The sequence below is a fragment of the Pipistrellus kuhlii genome, unplaced genomic scaffold (assembly GCF_014108245.1).
Source record: "Pipistrellus kuhlii isolate mPipKuh1 unplaced genomic scaffold, mPipKuh1.p scaffold_m20_p_8, whole genome shotgun sequence".
NCBI lineage: Eukaryota > Metazoa > Chordata > Mammalia > Chiroptera > Vespertilionidae > Pipistrellus > Pipistrellus kuhlii.
This window is the reverse complement of record NW_023425584.1, coordinates 27,926,671-27,944,772: the sequence shown is the minus strand read 5'-3', so window position 1 is coordinate 27,944,772 and position 18,102 is coordinate 27,926,671. Positions and strand designations below refer to the sequence as shown.

The 18,102-nt window shown below is 47.2% G+C and overlaps 1 protein-coding gene across 2 annotated transcripts in view; it reads right to left on the bottom strand.

Annotated features, from left to right (window-relative positions):
• The window catches only part of SPOCK1 (SPARC (osteonectin), cwcv and kazal like domains proteoglycan 1), a 430,304-nt gene that overhangs the window by 227,097 nt on the left and 185,105 nt on the right, over nucleotides 1-18,102 (bottom strand). Inside the window, exons 3-4 of one of the 2 annotated variants that reach the window (XM_036424283.2) lie at nucleotides 7,117-7,125; nucleotides 1,549-1,594 (exon numbers count right to left, since the gene is read on the bottom strand). In XM_036424283.2, the coding sequence (XP_036280176.1) occupies nucleotides 1,549-1,594; nucleotides 7,117-7,125 (55 nt within the window). The remainder of the gene's footprint in view (nucleotides 1-1,548; nucleotides 1,595-7,116; nucleotides 7,126-18,102) is intronic. The other variant, XM_036424282.2, reaches the window with a different exon arrangement.

Below are 18,102 nucleotides of genomic sequence, written 5' to 3'. Positions count from 1 at the left end.
TGACCCTGGCACAGGGGGACCTGAGACCACGTCCCCCAACCCAGATGCCAGGACATGAGGCTGTGTCCCCCACCAGGTAGGGCTTGACAGGGTGGTGCCGGCTAGGTCATGGTGTTGCCCAGTTGGGGGGGGGGGGGTCCGGCCAGACACTTCTATTATAAAGAAAGGGCAAATATTTCCTCTAGCCAAAACCGATTTGGCTCAGTGGACAGAGCGTCGGTCTGCGGACTGAAAGGTCCCAGGTTCGATTCTGGTCAAGGGCACGTACCTTTGTTGCAGGCACATCCCTAGTGGGGGATGTGCAAGAGGCAGCTGGTCGATGTTTCTCTCTCATTGACATTTCTAACTCTATATCCCTCTCAATTCCTGTGTAAAATCAATAAAATATATTTTTTAAAAATTATTTCCTCTAATTCTCCTTTAATGTGCACAAATTTCACACACCGGGCCACGTGTATGTGTGTGTGTCCACTAGTGTGTGTATGTGTATATATATATATATATATATATATATATATATATGTATATGTGTGTGTGTGTGTGTGTGTGTGTGTATATATATATATATATATATATATATATATATATACAAACATATATATATGAATATATGAATAAATAAAATGTGGCCCTACCTTTGTGAACTCACAAGCTAAAATACATATACAGATATTTTAATAACAATTTTGCTTATAAGAAAATCAGAGCCGAGAAAGAGAGAGAGAGAGAGAGGAAGAAGATCAAAATGACAAAAGTGAAGGCAGCACCTTCTACCCTGTTACATGCCAATGCCTTCCTTTAATTGTGTCACGTTGACAATCATGATGACATCAAATACTCAAACTACAACACTGAAACTCATCTTCCAAGTTTCAGCTTCAACAGTATGTATGTACTTAAAGAATAACCTACCACCATTTTCAGCAAGCAGGGCCTGTGCCAGCAGCAGCCACGCGTGGAGAACAGGAACAGGTAGGTGATTCACGGTGGTCCTCATCATGTCTTAACCCCCAGGAGGACTCGGGTGGTTACAATGCCGTCAGGAGATTGCCTCTCTGGTGTGAGTGGGAGAGCCATCTGAGGACCAGGCTTAACCTCAAATGGTCGGTGAGCCAACTCAGACACAGGCTTCTATTTAGAAACTATGATGAAGCTTTTTAACAAATAAAAATACTAGTGCCATTGAAAGCCTCTCAGGATTAATCTGTTTCTAAAAAGGTTTCATTTTTACGACTCCTGTGAATTAGCAGCGTCTCAGGCACAGTCTCTCCCATGAACGAAATCCCTGGGTTCAGACCAACAATGTACCATTAGTCTGATACCCATTTTACCATTTTAAACAAAAGCAACCAATGATTATTTGGGTCAATTCCATTACAATCTTTTTTTTAGTAGGCAATTTCAAACAAACAACAAATTTGATAGAAACAGTTTCTATCACCCCAATCAATTCAGTTCCCAAAGTCAGCGAAGTGACACAGCTGGGCATGCAAGGAAAACGAGACAGCGTTCCATGGAATAGACAGCAAGAAACAGTGCATCCTTTACCTTGGTCGAAGGGCTTGCTGGGATTCCAGTTCCTGAAATAATCATCCTATATAAGGGAAAAAATAGAAAGCAAAGGTCAGATTTCAGAAAGATACTCACAAAACTATGTCAAAAGCTGCCTTTCTCCGCCCCTCCCCTCCCAAAACAAAGGAAAACAACAGGCTGAGAAACCTTTCCCAAACAGACATTAACGGGCAATCAGTGCTATCAAGTTACTTTTCCAATTCTTGTCTTTTCAACCATATGCATGCAATTCTTGGAAGAGCAAAAGCACCTCAGCCTCGTATGGAAACAGCCATGCTCTCCTCAGTGTGACAGATAAACCCAGAAACCTCCCAAAAGCGCAAGGTGCGTTTGTTATCGGTTACCCCGCAGGTGCGGCCCCGCTGCGCTCCTGAGGGACCCAGCCTCTTTGTTTGTAAGAGCCGATAATTCAACTGTCAACATTTCTTTTACGGGGAGACGTGTAACATGTGTGCAGTCCCAGTTTTGCAGCACTCACAAGACCTAAAAACAGAGCCCTTCAAATGCCAGGATGAACCACAGGCCTACATGTAGCTTAACACCATTCGTTCTCAGTGTGTTAAGATAATAAAAACAAAGGCCGGCCAATCTGGCTGATTCATAACCATGTCTTCCTTGCATGCCGCTGGTATCAGTCTGTGCTCCGAGGCTAGACACTCCGTTACTTTAACATTGCAAGGGTCTGGGTCACTCCCTTCTTCATATTTACACATAACCTATTCCCCACATCTACTAACCCTTTCCTTCCAAACCACCACTGTCTACCCTCTCTCTCCAATTCCCAGTGCCCCCACCCAGGTGTTAGCAAAGCGAAGAAGGTCGGAAGATGCAGAGGTTTCCCCCTTGTGTATCACCCTCACACAATTTTTAGGGCACGCGCCCCCCCTTTCAGTGAATTTCCTCCTGACTGTACCCAAAGTATCGGCCGTGTGTGTTTTTGGAAGGCACGCTGAATGCTGCAGACATTTTGCAGCAAGTGGTGCAGAACGAGACCTCCATTTCTCTTCCAGAGAAGTTAATTCACATCAAAGTGCACAATTAGTTTAAATTATTGTCCGTGCCCGCCTCCTGCTGCAGTTTATCTCTGACACCATCTCCTGCGAATTGTCCCGGCCTCTGTGCTGTGCAATTACCTGGCCTTATTAGATCCTAGTTGAGTTCACCTAAGCCCTTAAATAGATTTTAGGAAACTGGATTTAGAGTAAAACCAGAACATACCGCTTCATGGGCAGTGATTCCATTTTCCAGGGCATGAATAAACATGAGCAGGGTCCTCTGGATCCTGGCGACTCACCATTAAATTATTTTTAACTCCCAGGAACCGGTCCCTTTTCCTCTGATGGTACTTTGTGGCATCACTGGCCACCTCACCCATCTGGTTACGGAGTCTCTCCGGCTGCCCCCGGAACGTCACCGAGAAAGCTACAAGCAGCCCCCCGCCATCTCTCTCCACCAGTGATGCTGAATCTTTGGAACCGTGTGGTTTGGAACGCAGCGGCCGGTGTTAACTGATTGTAAGGTGAGGGCTGGCTGGTAAGTGGAAAATGTAGCGCCTCATTTCTCCGTGTGACGGCCAGGGTGCTCTGAGCCCCAGCACACACATGGTGCCAACACGTCCTGCTGCTCATGGGGCAGAGGAGAGACAGCCAAGAGGAACTCAGCTTCACACGGAAGACAAAAATAACAAAACGTCCATCTCTCCGACTGTGCTCCATCAATGCCCCTTCACACCCAGAGGCCGGTGTCCAATGGCCATGCGGAATCTCTGAATGCTTCCTCCTTGAATACGCTGTCCTAATACACGGAAGACCTTGGAAACTCAGGCCGTGTGTCTGACATGTCACATTCTCTCTGATGTCCAAGGAAGGTCTGAGAAAGTCTCAAAAACTGAATATTCCCTACTGATTTCAGCGCACTTTGTAACTGGTGGACTGCGGAGCACGCCTCAGGACCTTGTCACTTTTCCAGGTTAACCGTAATTGCCATTTTCACACATTTCTTGGGGAAAGTCATAGTTTTAAACATAAAGGCTGTAAAAGCAGGTGTCTGCATTAGAGCATTTGAAACCCATTGAAATGTAATAACCCTGCCTAATTGCTGCCAAAATGTGAAAGTGCACCTTGAGTGAAAGCTCATTATGCAAAGTGAGTCCTTCAAACAGCCCCTGCTCCGCAAGGCCAAGGCCACGCAGGGAGGGAACGTGATGCCCTGCCTCTGATTGCTTTTGCGCTGCCTTCGGAAGGCGGGTTGCCAAAGGAAAACCAATGAGCCCGGGGCTGATGGAACCCTGGGGGTAACTGCCTCGGCTGCAGCGGAGAGAGAGACTCCATGCGGGGGTCACGGGAATGGACACGTGGGAAGCACTCTGGGTACTGAGCCCACTTGGCGTGTGGTCAGTGAGCGTGGAGGAGGGGCTTCTTGGTGGGCGTTCTGCAGCAGGTCGGAGAATGAGAAGACTGGACGCACGGAGCACCCTTCCAGGCTGCACTAGCCGGTCTGGACGGCCTGCACACAGGGCAAGTCCAAGCAGGCCAGGGCGATATCCAACCATTCACTCTACATGGGGGTATTTCTGGGGAGGCAGCTTCCAAGCCCATGTGGAAAAGGCCAAGGATAAAAGAATTCCTCTTCCAGGGCTTCGCCTCCTGAGAATGTATTCATCCCTGAGTCCAACGTAGCAATCAGGTGCTCAAAGGACTCCAGGACAGCTGCCTGAGTCTGCCCTGCCAGGGCTGGCAGGTTCCCCAAGGCCTAACACCCAGAGGCATCACTCAGTCTTTTTCTCAATTTCTATCTAAATAAAAATATATAGTGCATATTATGCATTTTCCTAAAACAGAGCCATGACTACCCACCCTGTTGAAAGTTCTACCAGTTTTTTGACAATTCCCACCCAGGGAAGGAGCGTGCCTGCCTGTGCACAGTCTCAATGCTGTACTGTATCACCACGTGTTCCTGCATATGAACCCCAAAGTCCACTCGGATCCTAAGAAAGTGCAGGGCTGAAGGGGCCCTGGCATCGGATTCCCCCTTCCAGCCCAATAATGCTGTGGCCTGTAAAAATGCAGAGGAGCTAAAAAGCGTGTCAGATGTGTTAGATCAAACTCGCCGGGAAATGTGTTCCTGTCTGAGTTGACCTCTTAACTGGTAATTTTATCATCTGGGGATAAAGCTTTTAAAATGACTTGCAAGGACCTCAGCAACAGTTCATTTTTAAAACATGAGCCTAAATTGAAAGATGCAAATCTACATACAGTAATTTCTTCAATTCAATTACTCCTATTAGCAAGGGCCGGCAGGACTGAGGGCTGGCAGTGCAGCTGCCCCTGGGCATCCGGGGGGCCTCCCCATACAGTCCCCAGGTCAGGCCTCTCCTGAAAGGGCAGAGAGCCTCCCACCAAGTCCGCCCCATATGAGGAAAGGCTGATCCCACGTCATGGTGCCACTGCTTCGATGGAAATTACCACCTGTTAAAACCTGGGAGAACCTATACATGTAAGCCGTCTCAAACTTGAGCATAGTGGCTTATGTCTGACATTATGATCTCAGGCAACATAAAGTCGCAGTAAGAAGGCATAAAAGGTCAGCATGAAAGCCCTGGCCAGGTAGCTCAGTTAGTTGGAACATCGTCCAGGCACTCCAAGGTTTTGGGTTCAATCCCTTGTCAGAGCACATACAAAAATCAGCCAATGAATACATAAATGAGTGGAGCAATAAATCTCTCTCTCTCTCTCTCTCTCTCTCTCTCTCTCTCTCTCACTAATCAATATATGTTTTAAAATTAAGTCACAGTAAGAAAGTGACAAATCATTCCGTGTCTAGATGAGACAAAAGGAGGTGGTTCTGGTGGTGGAAAAATGGCAGACTGGGAATGATCCAGGCCCCAATTTTTCTGTTAATCTTTCACAGCAGATCAATATAGATAAAGCCTTATTTCTCCATTTATTTTGCTAAATAAATATATTTCTGACATCATACTGAACCCTGTGAAATTATTGGCATCCAGTAACTCTGGGTTTTCAACTACTTTAAAGATAATTCATTTTGATAAACATTCATGGGAAAGAAATCTGTTTAAAATATATACATATGTAACACATTACATATTACTATATTATATTAATAAGAATGTTTATCAACACATAGTTTAATAGATATATGTACCTAACTATTCATGTATGCTGAAGAACATTCTATTCTATAAAGCCTTTTGCAATAAAACCTTTAAGACTCCCTAATACCAAATGAGGCAAAAACATTCTTGCTATAATTAGGGTGATTAGTCCCTTTATCATAGACTAGGAGCCCATTGCAGGAAGATTCCTGTAAGCAGCTGCTGCGGCCAACCATCCCGCCCCACCCAGCCTTGCCCGCCCACACTTTCCCTCTGGCAGCTGCCTTGCTTTCCACTTTCCCTCCCTCTTCCTTCTATGCTGCCTTCCTCAGCAGATGCAAATTAACTGCCATCTTTGTTGGGTTAAATTGCATACTCCCTCTGATTGGCTGTGGGTGTAGCAAAGGTATGGTCAATTAGCATTTTTCTCTTTTATTAGTGTATATGCTCATGCCCAATGGGAAGTCTATGGTTCCAGTCCATTTTGAAAGGGAGCCTGGATTTCTCTCCCAAATGGCTGATGCCATTCAGTTCGAACATTCCCCAGGGCCTTGCCTTTCGAGGGGTGCTTATCACAGCTTAGAGATTGTCAAAGCTGCCTCTGGGGAACAGGTGGGGTGGCAGAACCCAGAGGAAGCCATTTTTAAATCCAGCTGCTTTATTCTTGCTTCTTCTGAAGGTGATGTAATATATTATATCATCTATCTTACACCTTCAGATACCACCAGTCAAAGATGCTTAGCTCACAGGAAACATTATTTCTCCTTCATAAATATTTTAGCTAAGTTTTTGGAACCTTGCAGTTTCATCTGAATATTACCTGAGATAATACAAAATAGCAGCCTAGAAAATAAATGGGAACCTCATTTGTCTTGACCAGGAGTGAGTGACAAGCACACGGCAAGTCCTGGCCAAACTGTATAAAATATAAGTAAGCTATGCCGGCTTTAGCATCTCTGTATCCCTGGGAAGTCCCATAGCTGTTATTGGGTTTGTGTCCACACAGGTGGGCATATGCTGTACACACACCCTAAATCACTCTCCTCTTGAGGAGAGTGATTCTGTGATGAATTGCTCTGACATTTGGTATGAAGTCCTGCAGGCCTCAGACAAACTGATTCTGAAAATAACAATGTCAGTTGCTCTGCTCTCTCAATAAATAACCCACCAGTAAAACACGGATAATAACTGACAATCATACTTGTACTGTAACTAATGAGAAAAGATAAAGCAGCAAATGGACTGTTTATGTGCATTTGATGAATTGCAGCCCCTGGATACACCAATGAAAAATAAATACATGCGTGCTGGCTCACTGAACTAAAACAAATATTTACCACTGAGATTTAGGGTTTAGAATAAAATTTACATTTGATTCAGCAACCATTTGGATACTATGTCTACATACATTTGAAAAGTCAAACACATACCTCAACTTCCTGAGTACGAAAGCATTATAAATGAGAGAAAAAAAGAGAATCACATCAAACAATAGGAAGGAATGTGAACATTTTTATAGTTGCATTAAAATGTCATGTTATCATAACATTAGATTGGACATAGGCAGATATTTTCCTTAAGTCACTGATGATCATTCCCTTGAAAAAGGCCCCATCACTCACTATGTCCCTGGGAAAGAACGATAGGTTATAGAGTGGAAAAGGTTATAGGTTGGAAGACTGGAAGTGGGGAGAAATCTGAGTGTGCTCTGGTGACTAAGTCATCACTGTAAAACAGCTACCAGAATTATGGTTAATCCGTGATTAGTGACTATGAGAGTTCCAAATGAACAATTTCCTGTGACACAGAGTGATATTCAATAAAAAAAAAACACCAAATGACGTCAGAGGTCAACAGTAATAGACCTTCTACATTTTGTGCAAATAAATTATTTTGCCTTGAAGCTCCAAAACAGTTCATAGAGGTCTAAAACCTGATAAAGACACAGACTTATGGTCTCAAAAATATATAGTGTCCCCAAAAATGTATACACACACTTTGAATAATTATAAAGTGTTTATTGAAATACATTTCATTTTCAAAACTGAGCTATCAGTTGGTAAAGTGTACACACATTTTGGGGGATACCCTTTACATAAATGAATGAGACTGTCATGGCACCTCCAGCCAACTTAAAGATTATAATCATCACAAAGAGTTCCCTTCCTGGGGACTGTCTGTCTGTCCCTGTCTGTCCATCTATGATGGGGGTGGGGGAGTGGCCCACTGACTTGTTCTTTTCTCCAAGAGAAAAACCGAGTCTGAATTTTCTTCCCCAAAGTATGCTTTGCCTGTGGCTTTTTCTCCCGGGAACATGAATGGGTATAAGATGCTCTAGTTGTCCACTGACTGAGACCAGGGGTGTCTCCCCAGACTAAAAGCCCATACCCCTGACCTCATTAGCAGGAAGCGTGAATGCAGGACTGGGAGAGCAGTGGTTCTCATCCTCGGCTGTCATGGGGGTCAACACCAAGGCCCCACCCAGGAGAGGCTGACTCAGTGGTCTGGCTGCAGTCTCCATAATGGGGTTTTTTAAAGCTCCCAAATGATTCTACTGCGTAGCCTCACTGGCTAAAGGAAACCACACACTAACTCAGTCACAGTGACTCACAGGTGATGGTGTGGGGGGTGAGGATTCAGAACCACCACAAAAAGCAAACTAGGTGCAGCCCATCAGAGGCCTTCCCCCAGCTCCTGGAACTTCCAGACTTGGGAAGTGGAAGAAATGTATTTTAATAAACACTTTATAATTCCATCTTCCACTCCCAAGCCTGCCAGCCCCAGCCCCCACATCCCACCCAGGCTTCCCCAGCTCAGTCCACCCAGTTTCCCAGCAAGAACCCACATCTTGGGCTGATCCGCCCTCTTCCTTCCTTCTGCCACCCAGACAATGACCACGTCCTCTCCCTCCTGGACCTCACGGCTCCCCTGGTTTGTATGCACAGCCTCTCCCTCAAGTCAGGCCTCCACAGCCTCCCCTTGGGCCACTGCCATGTGCCCAAACCAGCCTCTGCCTCCCTCCAGGCCTGCCTGGCTGTTCACACTGCTCCCACGGTGACAGTCTGCCCACACCACATCACACCCTCGCCCCTCCACCCCCACGAAAACACTCGAGTTGTCGACTTGTCTCCCTAGCTCCCAGACTAAGGCCAAGCCCAGTAGCAGCTCCCAGGACCCTGAGAGGTACAGTCTCTACTGAGCCCCCCTTTCTCCCTGTACCCACAGGCCAGCTCACAGGCTCTCTCAGGCCTCTGAGACTCTGCACCTGCTGCTCCTCCTCTGCTTGGATCTCCCTCCCTCGGGCTCCTTTAGTCACTAAACATTCACTGCTCTACCAAATCCTGATTCAGATAGTGCTTCTCAGGGGCAGACTCCCTGTCCCCACTCCCTGCTGCCCGGGGCGGCTCTGCTGTGCTCTCCACAGCCCCTGTGCTTTCCCCCACAGAACACTGGCCCACCCACTCGTCAGCCACAGTGCTCCTGCAAACTCACCACACAGAAGGCCAGGGGCTGGGCATCTTCACCACCAACCCCCCGGGGCCTAGCACAGTGCCCACTGTCAACTGGTACTCAGTGAGCAAAGAAAGCAGTTCAAGCTCTGCCGCGTTTTTATGCCAGTGTCGTGGGCTGCAACTCCCCAAGTACTTCCCCTCTGAGTGGAAACCTTAGTCCTCCATGACCAGGAGGTTTCTGAGGAAAGGGATGGATGACCCCCTTAGAGTGACCTCAAGTCCAGCAGGAACCAGAACCTGGGGCCAGCCGGGATGAAGCTGGAAGGTCTTGGAAAGAACTGACCAAGGTATGCAGGAGGAGGACTGGCAGACCTCCGCCCAACATCCTCACCCCACATCCACTAGGGCCCTCAGCCCCCAAGGAACAAGCAGGCTCTATGACCTGGCTCTTCATAGCTGAGCTGGAATCTGATGCAAGATACAGGATTTGCATCAAGTTCCGGTTCAAATAAAAAAGTGGAAATCAAATAAAATAATCAAAGTAGTAGTAACATTAATATTAATCATATGGTAAATCATAATAATAATAGCAATAAGTCATATGGTAATAGCAGCTATCGTTTTTGAATTCTCAAAGTGTGCCAGGTACTGTGCTAAGCCCTGACTATGTTTTACTTCCTTGAACCCTTACAATGACCTTCGGAGTGAGAGGAAAGGCAGCTCGTTGAGGTAGCTGGGAAAGTGAAGCTGAGAGAAGAAATCACTAGTGAGAAGCAGGACAGGGATTTGAACGTTCAGTTTTGCCCAACTCCAAAGATCAGGCTCCAAACACCACGCACTGCCTCTGTGACACTCAATGAAGAGAGGAGCAGGGAGACTATTCCCCGGAGAGAGGACATGGGTCGGCTGCCCTGTGATGACGCTGAAAGAGAAGCCATGAGCACACAGACCAGAGACCTCCCAAGAGGTCCTCCCTACCACTGCCACAACTTTGTATCTTGCCTCAGCTTTCCTGTCTGTGAAATGGGGGACAGCAACACCTGCCTCACAAAGTCTGTGTGAGACTAAACCGCTAAACCACCTGTCACGTGCCTGGGTCTTGGAAAGCAGGCAAGACACCTGAGTCTAATCCACCCAGACCCAGGTGACTTCTGGGGCTTCAGAACGTGGCCCTCAGCCCTGTGGCAGTGGCCCCAGGAGCCCTCTGCCTTCATGTGCTCCTGGCTGAGCACTCACCCGTCTGCCACCAGCACTCCCTAAAGCCCCATTCAAAGCAGAACATCCAATGCTGACATCAAGGCACAGCATGAGGGAAGTGGTGGCTTTGGCACCAGCTGCCGCTCTGAAAACTACAGCCACAGACTCTGCATGAAATTTTCATTAGCTGCACAGCTAGACCTGCTTCAGGTCCTCCCAGCTCTGTCATTCAGCCTCTGCTTCAAGGGAACATCTGGGAAGGGTAGCAATGAAGACTCGCTTCACTATGTCCCTGAAAGTATCCTCCCAGCCACCCTACCCACCCTCCTCTGCACGCTGTGACCCTGCCCGTGAATGACTCACACAGCAGATGGGAATAAATCTGCTCAAGGTCTTTTGTCCACTTCAAGCCAATGGTGTCAGGATCAGAAAGTGCTCATTTGACGTTTTCCCATACTGAGAGGTAGCCAGTGCAGGGAACACTCCCTAGCCACAAGCCACCTCTGCAATCACCAGCGAGGCTTCCATGGAGAACAGTGGGAACCCCTCCCGGAGGAGGCATAGCCATGGCGAAAACCAGAGCTCATCACAGGAGCCAAACACTCCCTAGAGGCTGACTGAACACTCTCCACAGGTCCCACTCCCACAGGCTTCTGAGCCATGGCAACAAGCTGCCTTTCCTCTCACTCCACTCGCATTTGTGCAATTCAGTGATTGACATAACAGTCTCTCACTCTCAGCACTGCCAGAGAGATGCCTGGTAGACTCAGGAGACTTGGAGAGATGACCACAAGGCTCCACACTTGGGAAGCTGCTTACCTGGCCCTGCTGGAGGCTAAGTCCAGCGGGTCATAATAAATGTGAGAAGTCCTCAAAAGGTTGAAAGGACTCTTTCAGCAGGGCTGAAAGTCTGCATATTATTACCTGCTGCTGGCAATTCCCTCCACCTGATGGTCCTTTACTGTTTACCAAACCTTACCTTTGATATGTATATCTGCTTTGCTAAAGGGAAAAAATGTGTGAATAAAAAGCCCTGGGTCTGGAGATTCACAGAGCCCACTTCACTAGAAAGTGGAGCCTCCCCTGGCTCTCCCATGCCTCCCAAATTTGTATTTCACGTCTAGTCTCTCAATTCATTTACGTATCATCCCTTCTCCAGATTCCTGAACCTTTGCAGTTTCGGATAAGACCCCAGCATGGCCCCTTGGTGCAGTAGATGATGTACTTATGTCATGTGACTAGACAGAAAGCCTAGAGGAATGAAGGAAGTGTCTTCATGCAAAGAGCAATGTGTGTGAATCCCCTACTGATAGTTCTTCCCCGACTACCAGGAGACTCCATGAACATTTGGGTGTCCTCTCCCCTTCAGGGGAATTTCTACAATCTGGACGTAGTCATTTATGGCCAGGGCACCAGAGAGAGTGAAAGGCTGAAGCTGCCAAGAGGCCTGAGGATCTTAATGACCCATGAGCCAGGCTGACTTATCTATAAGCACTGAGGAGTCACTGGAGGGCTTACGTGGAGGTTGACACTATCAATTGGTATTTTCTAAAGTATGGCACAGATTAGAGGAAGCCACATGTAACCACGGACACAGTGAAGAAGTTCAGTCTACAGGTGCACAATGATCACTGATGGATACATTTGTTATATACATGCCCTGTGATAGACAAAGATACAAGTAGCACCCAGCCCTTACACTCTGGGAGCCACAGACTGACTAGGGGAAAGAGATGCCAGAATACAAGCTGATGAAGCATCATATTACTTGGTAATGTGGTCATTATAAAAAAATAAATAAAAGTTATAGGAACACAGAGGAGGAAGCCACCAACCACTCCTGAAAGCCAGGGCAGATTCTACTGAGATTCTATTGAGGAAGTGGGACTCAGCTGGTCCTGAGGAACGGAATTTTCCAGGAACATATGGTGGAGGGGACAGGACCCTGCAGGTGGAAGAACCTCCTCATGAGACTAGTCTTTGCTATGACAGCCCTCAGCTCAAGCTAAAAGCAAAGAAGCCCAAGTCCAGCTGCAGCCACAGAGACAAGATGGCAAGAGACACCGGCCAGCTCTGCTCAGGATCTTCCAACGATCCCTCACCACAACACTCAGTCTGCCCTTTGCTCTGGGACTGGGAAGCTCCACAGCTCCTGTAGCTGGTTATTGGCATCATTACAAATGTCCACTCTGGCTGGATGGCTGAGCAATACCACCTGTGTTTAGGACAGCCACCTGACCCGTGTGTGACATGCCAGGGATGAAACCCCATCAGCAGGAGCTGCCATGCCACCTATGAAGGACACGTGTGAGTCATTAGGGACCACAAGTGGAACAAGCTAGTCTGTGTGTTTCTCCCTCTCTCCATCCTACAGGGACATATGCTTGCTGCACCTTTACTTCATTAAATAATTAAACATCTTGCCGAAACCGGTATGGCTCAGTGGATAGAGCATCGGCCTGTGGACTCAAAGGTCCCAGGTTTGATTCCAGTCAAAGGCATGTACCTTGGTTGCAGGCACATCCCCATTGGGGGTGTGTAGGAGGCAGCTAGTCAATGTTTCTCATCAATGTTTCTAACTCTCTATCCATCTCCCTTCCTCTCTGTGAAAAAAAATCAATAAAATATATTTTACAAAATAATAATAATTAAACATGTTTCACTTGTTCTCAGCCAGCTCCCTGAGAACAAGGGCCATGCCCTGTGACCATGCCTGGGAAGCAGGACCCTGGAGGTCGCCCTCCCAATGCCTGTTCACTGGTAACAACTAATCGCCTCCTGTTCCCATTGAGCCTTTGAAGGCCCCATTCTTATTTGCAGGGAACAGGTATAGGGAGAGGAGATAAACAGCCAGAATTCACTGGTACCCATCAATTAAGATCAAAACCCCCCCGAGAAAAATTATCAGGTGAGATCATTTATATGGTAACAAAACACACATGAAGAAGGATATACTTATTTCCTGTGGAGGAGCATAGAGCCAGCAGAAGCCATGTAATACTTTTATTGTTTCACTTTCTTGCCATTTATTATTTGGGGGAATAACAGGAATGTTAATAATGGAAGTCCCAGCCAGCTCTAAAATTCAATGACTCTAAATATGTCAAATAATAAATCAAGTGTGCCAGAAAGCTCTGTGTAAATAAAGTAGGAGCAATTTTCACAGACTATCAAGACTAGAATGCGCTGGAAGAAACCAAGCTAGACAGAAGCAATAAGCTGCTTTTGCTTTAAATGTGAGCACCTAATAGGAACACAAACCATAACTAGGTCCTAGACCTTTATGTCCCTTTCCTATTAACTAACCTACAACCATTAAAGAAAGAGTCTAGCTGGGTTTTCGCACATGATGTCCAGAGCTACTAAGAGTGAATTTTTTGGGAAAAGTTCCTTAGATCAAATTAGCTTCTCATAAGCAATAGAGGCTCCTAAAAGAAAGCCATGTTCAAAAACATGGAAAGAAAAAAGAAAATCAAGAGGTTTAAAGAGAACCAAAGATGCCTAATGACTGCTTCATCCACTCTATAACCACACTCTCTGCGCCCAGTCACCTCCCCAGAGGCCCACAAGGAAAAGGGGAGCTGCCACAGCCTCCACCACGCACGGAGCCAGGACAGCGTGGCTACCCAGGAGAGCGTGGGGCTGTTCATTGAAACTGCTCTTCCTATTTAGCCAGTTGCATGGTCACAGCATCTAGGAAACCTCAACTATCCTTAAATATTGCCCTTGACCCAACAATGTAAGAAGAAAAGAGAAACAGTGCAGAAAAGGTTTATAGAAAAAACAAAATGGTAATGGTTATCAACAGTTGGGGGAATATGAGAATTTTCTTTCTGCTTCTAGCCTTTTAATTATTTTTCAACCTTTAAGAAATTAACATGGATTACTTCATATATGTGTATGTTGTCTCATCCATTTACTCATTCATATTCATTTATTCACCCATTCATTGGAAGTCCTATGAAATAGGGAACATTAAGACTGCATCACTCTAACACTAGACCAGGAGGTACAATCATGTTTACACTTGAATACACAACACCAAAATCTGCAGTAAGATGCACACGAACAGCTTGGACTGAAGCAAGTGGGAAGTGAAAAGGAAGAGCTTCCTGAACCATGACCTCTAGGACAATGACTAGAAACGTTTCTGGGCAGCTGGATGGAACCACAAGCCATTATTATTAGCCTGTTTCTGGGCTGGCACACAGGGGCACCATTCATTAATTCCTTTTGTCCTGACACTGCTGCTATCCTAGAAAGGAATGAACGACCTGGAGTAAGCAGGGGGTGATCTTTCCTGCCACAAACGTGCAGGAGAAGGGCCCAGAGCTCACAGTAGAAATCATACATTTGTCCACAAGGCGGTGACAGCTCCTGCTACAAACCCTAATTGTGGCTCCATTTAATAAGGCATCCGAGGCTCAGATACTCGTCTGATTCACCAGCAGGACACACAAATCAGCGCTAGAATTGCAAACACCTTGTCAGGGCTGCCTGCTGGAGCTATCTGAGAAGAACACTGCATGGGTTACTTTGGTGTTGCCCATCAAAGCCTCAGATGTCCATTTCTCACACCGCTCTTTTCACAAAACGCAGCTCTTAACCCAGCTTGGAGCTGAAATCAATGGTTCTGCTTCCCAATCTGAAACATAAGAAAACATAAATGCCTAGGGCAGTTTTTTAACTGGTAACTTCTCTTGACATCGGCATAGCCATTGCTTAAATGATTCCGGGCAAGCAATTCTATCTCTGCAAGCTTCCATTTCCTCGTCTGTAATATGAGGGGCATGGTGCCTACTTTACTGGGATTACTGGGAAGATTATTTGAGACATATATGCAAAATGCCCAGCATGCAGTATGCACCCAAAATGGAAACTGCATTTTTTAATTGACCTCAGTGTACTAGTATCTCCTGCTCTAAGCTGATAACAGAGTTTTAAGCACAGACCACTGGTGTCATCTGGATTAGGATATTTGCGATTCCCCCATCCAGACTCTGCAGAGACTTTTAAGAAATCAAATCTGGGTGATGGCTGCTCTGGAAAAATAGCAGCCACTGCTCTGTGTGAAAGCGTAAATAAAATGCCACTTAAGTAATCACATTACTCACAGCTCAGGCATGTGATCCAGAGCTTCAAGCAACAGCGTGTATGATGGATTTCTCATTACCTGTGGCTGCCACTGCAGTCCACCCAGCCAGCTGAGTGTGCTGGCGGCAACATGTACACCAGCGCCCAATGGGACGCACACTCCTGCTGTCAGTGGGGACAGACTCCACAAGCGGGAGCTGGTGCCTTCGTAATGAGGTGGTAACGGTAACGCAAACTCACACGTTTGCCTGCAGAAGAGCCGCCAGGTTCTAAGTCAGCCATTAGAGGTCCCTTCCTGGCCCGGGCTGGGTAGCTCGGTTTGTTAGAACATCCTCACAATACGTCAAGGTTGCTGGTTTGATCCTGGGTCAGGGCACATACAAGAAGCAACTAATGAATGTATAAGTAATAAGTGGAACAAAAAATCCTGTTCCTCTCTCTCTCTCTCTCTCTCTCTCTCTCTCTCTCTCTCTCTCTCTCTCTCTCTCTCTCTCTCTCTCTCTCTCTCTCTCTCTCTCTCTCTCTCTCTCTCTCTCTCTCTCATTCTCTGTGTGTGTGTGTGTGTGTGTGTCCCTTCCTCTCTCTCTCAAATCAATTTTTTTTAAAAAAAGACCTTTCCTCACCTCACAGGGGCTCCCTGCCAGGTAGGGATGGCGCCTCTCAGATGCTATTTCAGACTACTTTTGCCTGGGCAGTGCCCAGTATCAGACCAAGCACCAAAGTTAACGCACCTAACCCACTTCCTTTTGGGAAAGGCAGGACTCTGAAATCCTGGGTGTTTCCACTGACTAGAGCCACCGTGGGAAGTGCTGAGAAGTAACCAGGGATATGCTAGGTCCCTCGGCCATTCATGCTTTGGATAAATGCAGACGCTCTAGAAAAGCCCCTTCAGAATTCAGCTGCAAGTGCCCTCCACAGACCTGGGTGTCTGCAGGGCACAGGCTGAAGTAACCCCAGGAAGGACGTGAGGGCCAGTTCTCAGTGTTAAATTGAGGTTCACCGAGGCAACTACTGCCTTTCGGTGGGGACGGAGCTCTCTAACATGGGTACTCTGACTGAGGCAAGGCTGGGCCTCAGAGACGCAGCCCTTCCAGCCCACCAGGGCTTCTGCGCCCTGTGGTTGTCTCCCCTACACTCGCTCATCGATACCTGCTCCTGGACCCTTCCTTCAGAGCCAGGTAAAGTGGACCGTGTCAGATCCCAGGCCTCTCACATTCAATAAAGGACCCAAGTTCAAGGTGACAGAATTCCGACAACAGAAAAAAGTGAGAAACATTTGGGGAGAGGGCTTTGGCTGACCCCTGAACTTACAATACACCTGTCAGCTCAGGTCCAGGCAAGGAGGAAAGGAGAGGAGGATTAAGAACTGGTGGAGAGGGAAAAGGGGAATGAAAAGAGTCTGCAAATAGTCTTGAAGGGGAGAGATACAGTGACCGGGAAAATGAACATGGATGATGTAAGAACATGCTCGATTACATTCCTGCAATGGACTCAGAGGGCAGTAAAGCCACGACTCGAGTCTTAGGGAGGTGCTGGTCCCCATCATTTTCTAACCGGAGTTCAAAAGACAGCAACTCAAGCCTGTGTTGAACCCATGACGGGAAGCAGCCAATGTCTTTTGAGCATCTACCACTGGCCAAGCACTGTGCTCTCAGCTTTATGTTGAACATCCCTCATAATCATCACAACAGCTTTGCAAGGATGGCAGTATCCTCTACCTTTGACCATTGAGGTGGCTATGGTTCAGAGAGGTTAAGTAAATGGCTCCAGGTCACATAACCGAAACAGCAGAGCAGGGATTCAAATCCAGCTCTGTGAAGACTGCGGAGCCCTGGCCTTTTTCCACGCTGTAATTGCCCAGCACCCAAGTTGGCCAAGCACCTCCCCAAGTTCTGGACCATCATCTCTCGAAGGAGGAGCTCTGTAGCACCAGCTCAGACCAGCTCTGGTGGAATCAGGCCTGGTAAGTGAAGAAATTATGACTTCTCTTGGCAACTGGTAACTCCATTCGTTTGAAGGACAAGGCCCACCCTTGACAATGCCCAGGGAAGCTGAGGCTTTAGGGCTAAGAGATGGGTGAAGCCAGAGTATGGAAAGAGAGGAGAAAGGAGTGAGATCCCAGGAGGAACACACTACACCAGACCTCTGCGTGGTGTCCAGGGTGGAGCTGGGCTGGAAGGCAGAGGATGAAGCAGAAGCCTCACCAATGAGGCGTCATTGGCATTCTAAGCAAGCCTGCCTGCTGAGGGCACCAGCCTGCAGTGTGACCTGTGAGCCACCCGACTAATATGCCTCCTCCCCCAGCAGCAGCGTGAGCCCAACGGCGGCTCTCGGCACTCGTCTGCGTGAGCGCACACCGTAACAAACCCGGGTCCACCTTGCTACATCAGGTACAAACACGCTTTCGGTCCCTGCTTGCCTTCTTGCTGGTCCTTGCGTTCCTCCACACAATTATGCCTGAATGGCTGGACTGGAGAGAATACTGAGTAAGTTATGGACACATCCTGGACCACAGCTCCCCAGACCTTCTATGCTTATTCATGCCGTCTCTGCTCTTAGAGGACCACATTACTCTTACATCTCCCGCAACCACCATCTACCTGGGAACATAAATCTTCCCACCATAATGGGAACAAGTCCCGTAACAACAGTGGCAGTTCATTACCAAGCCGT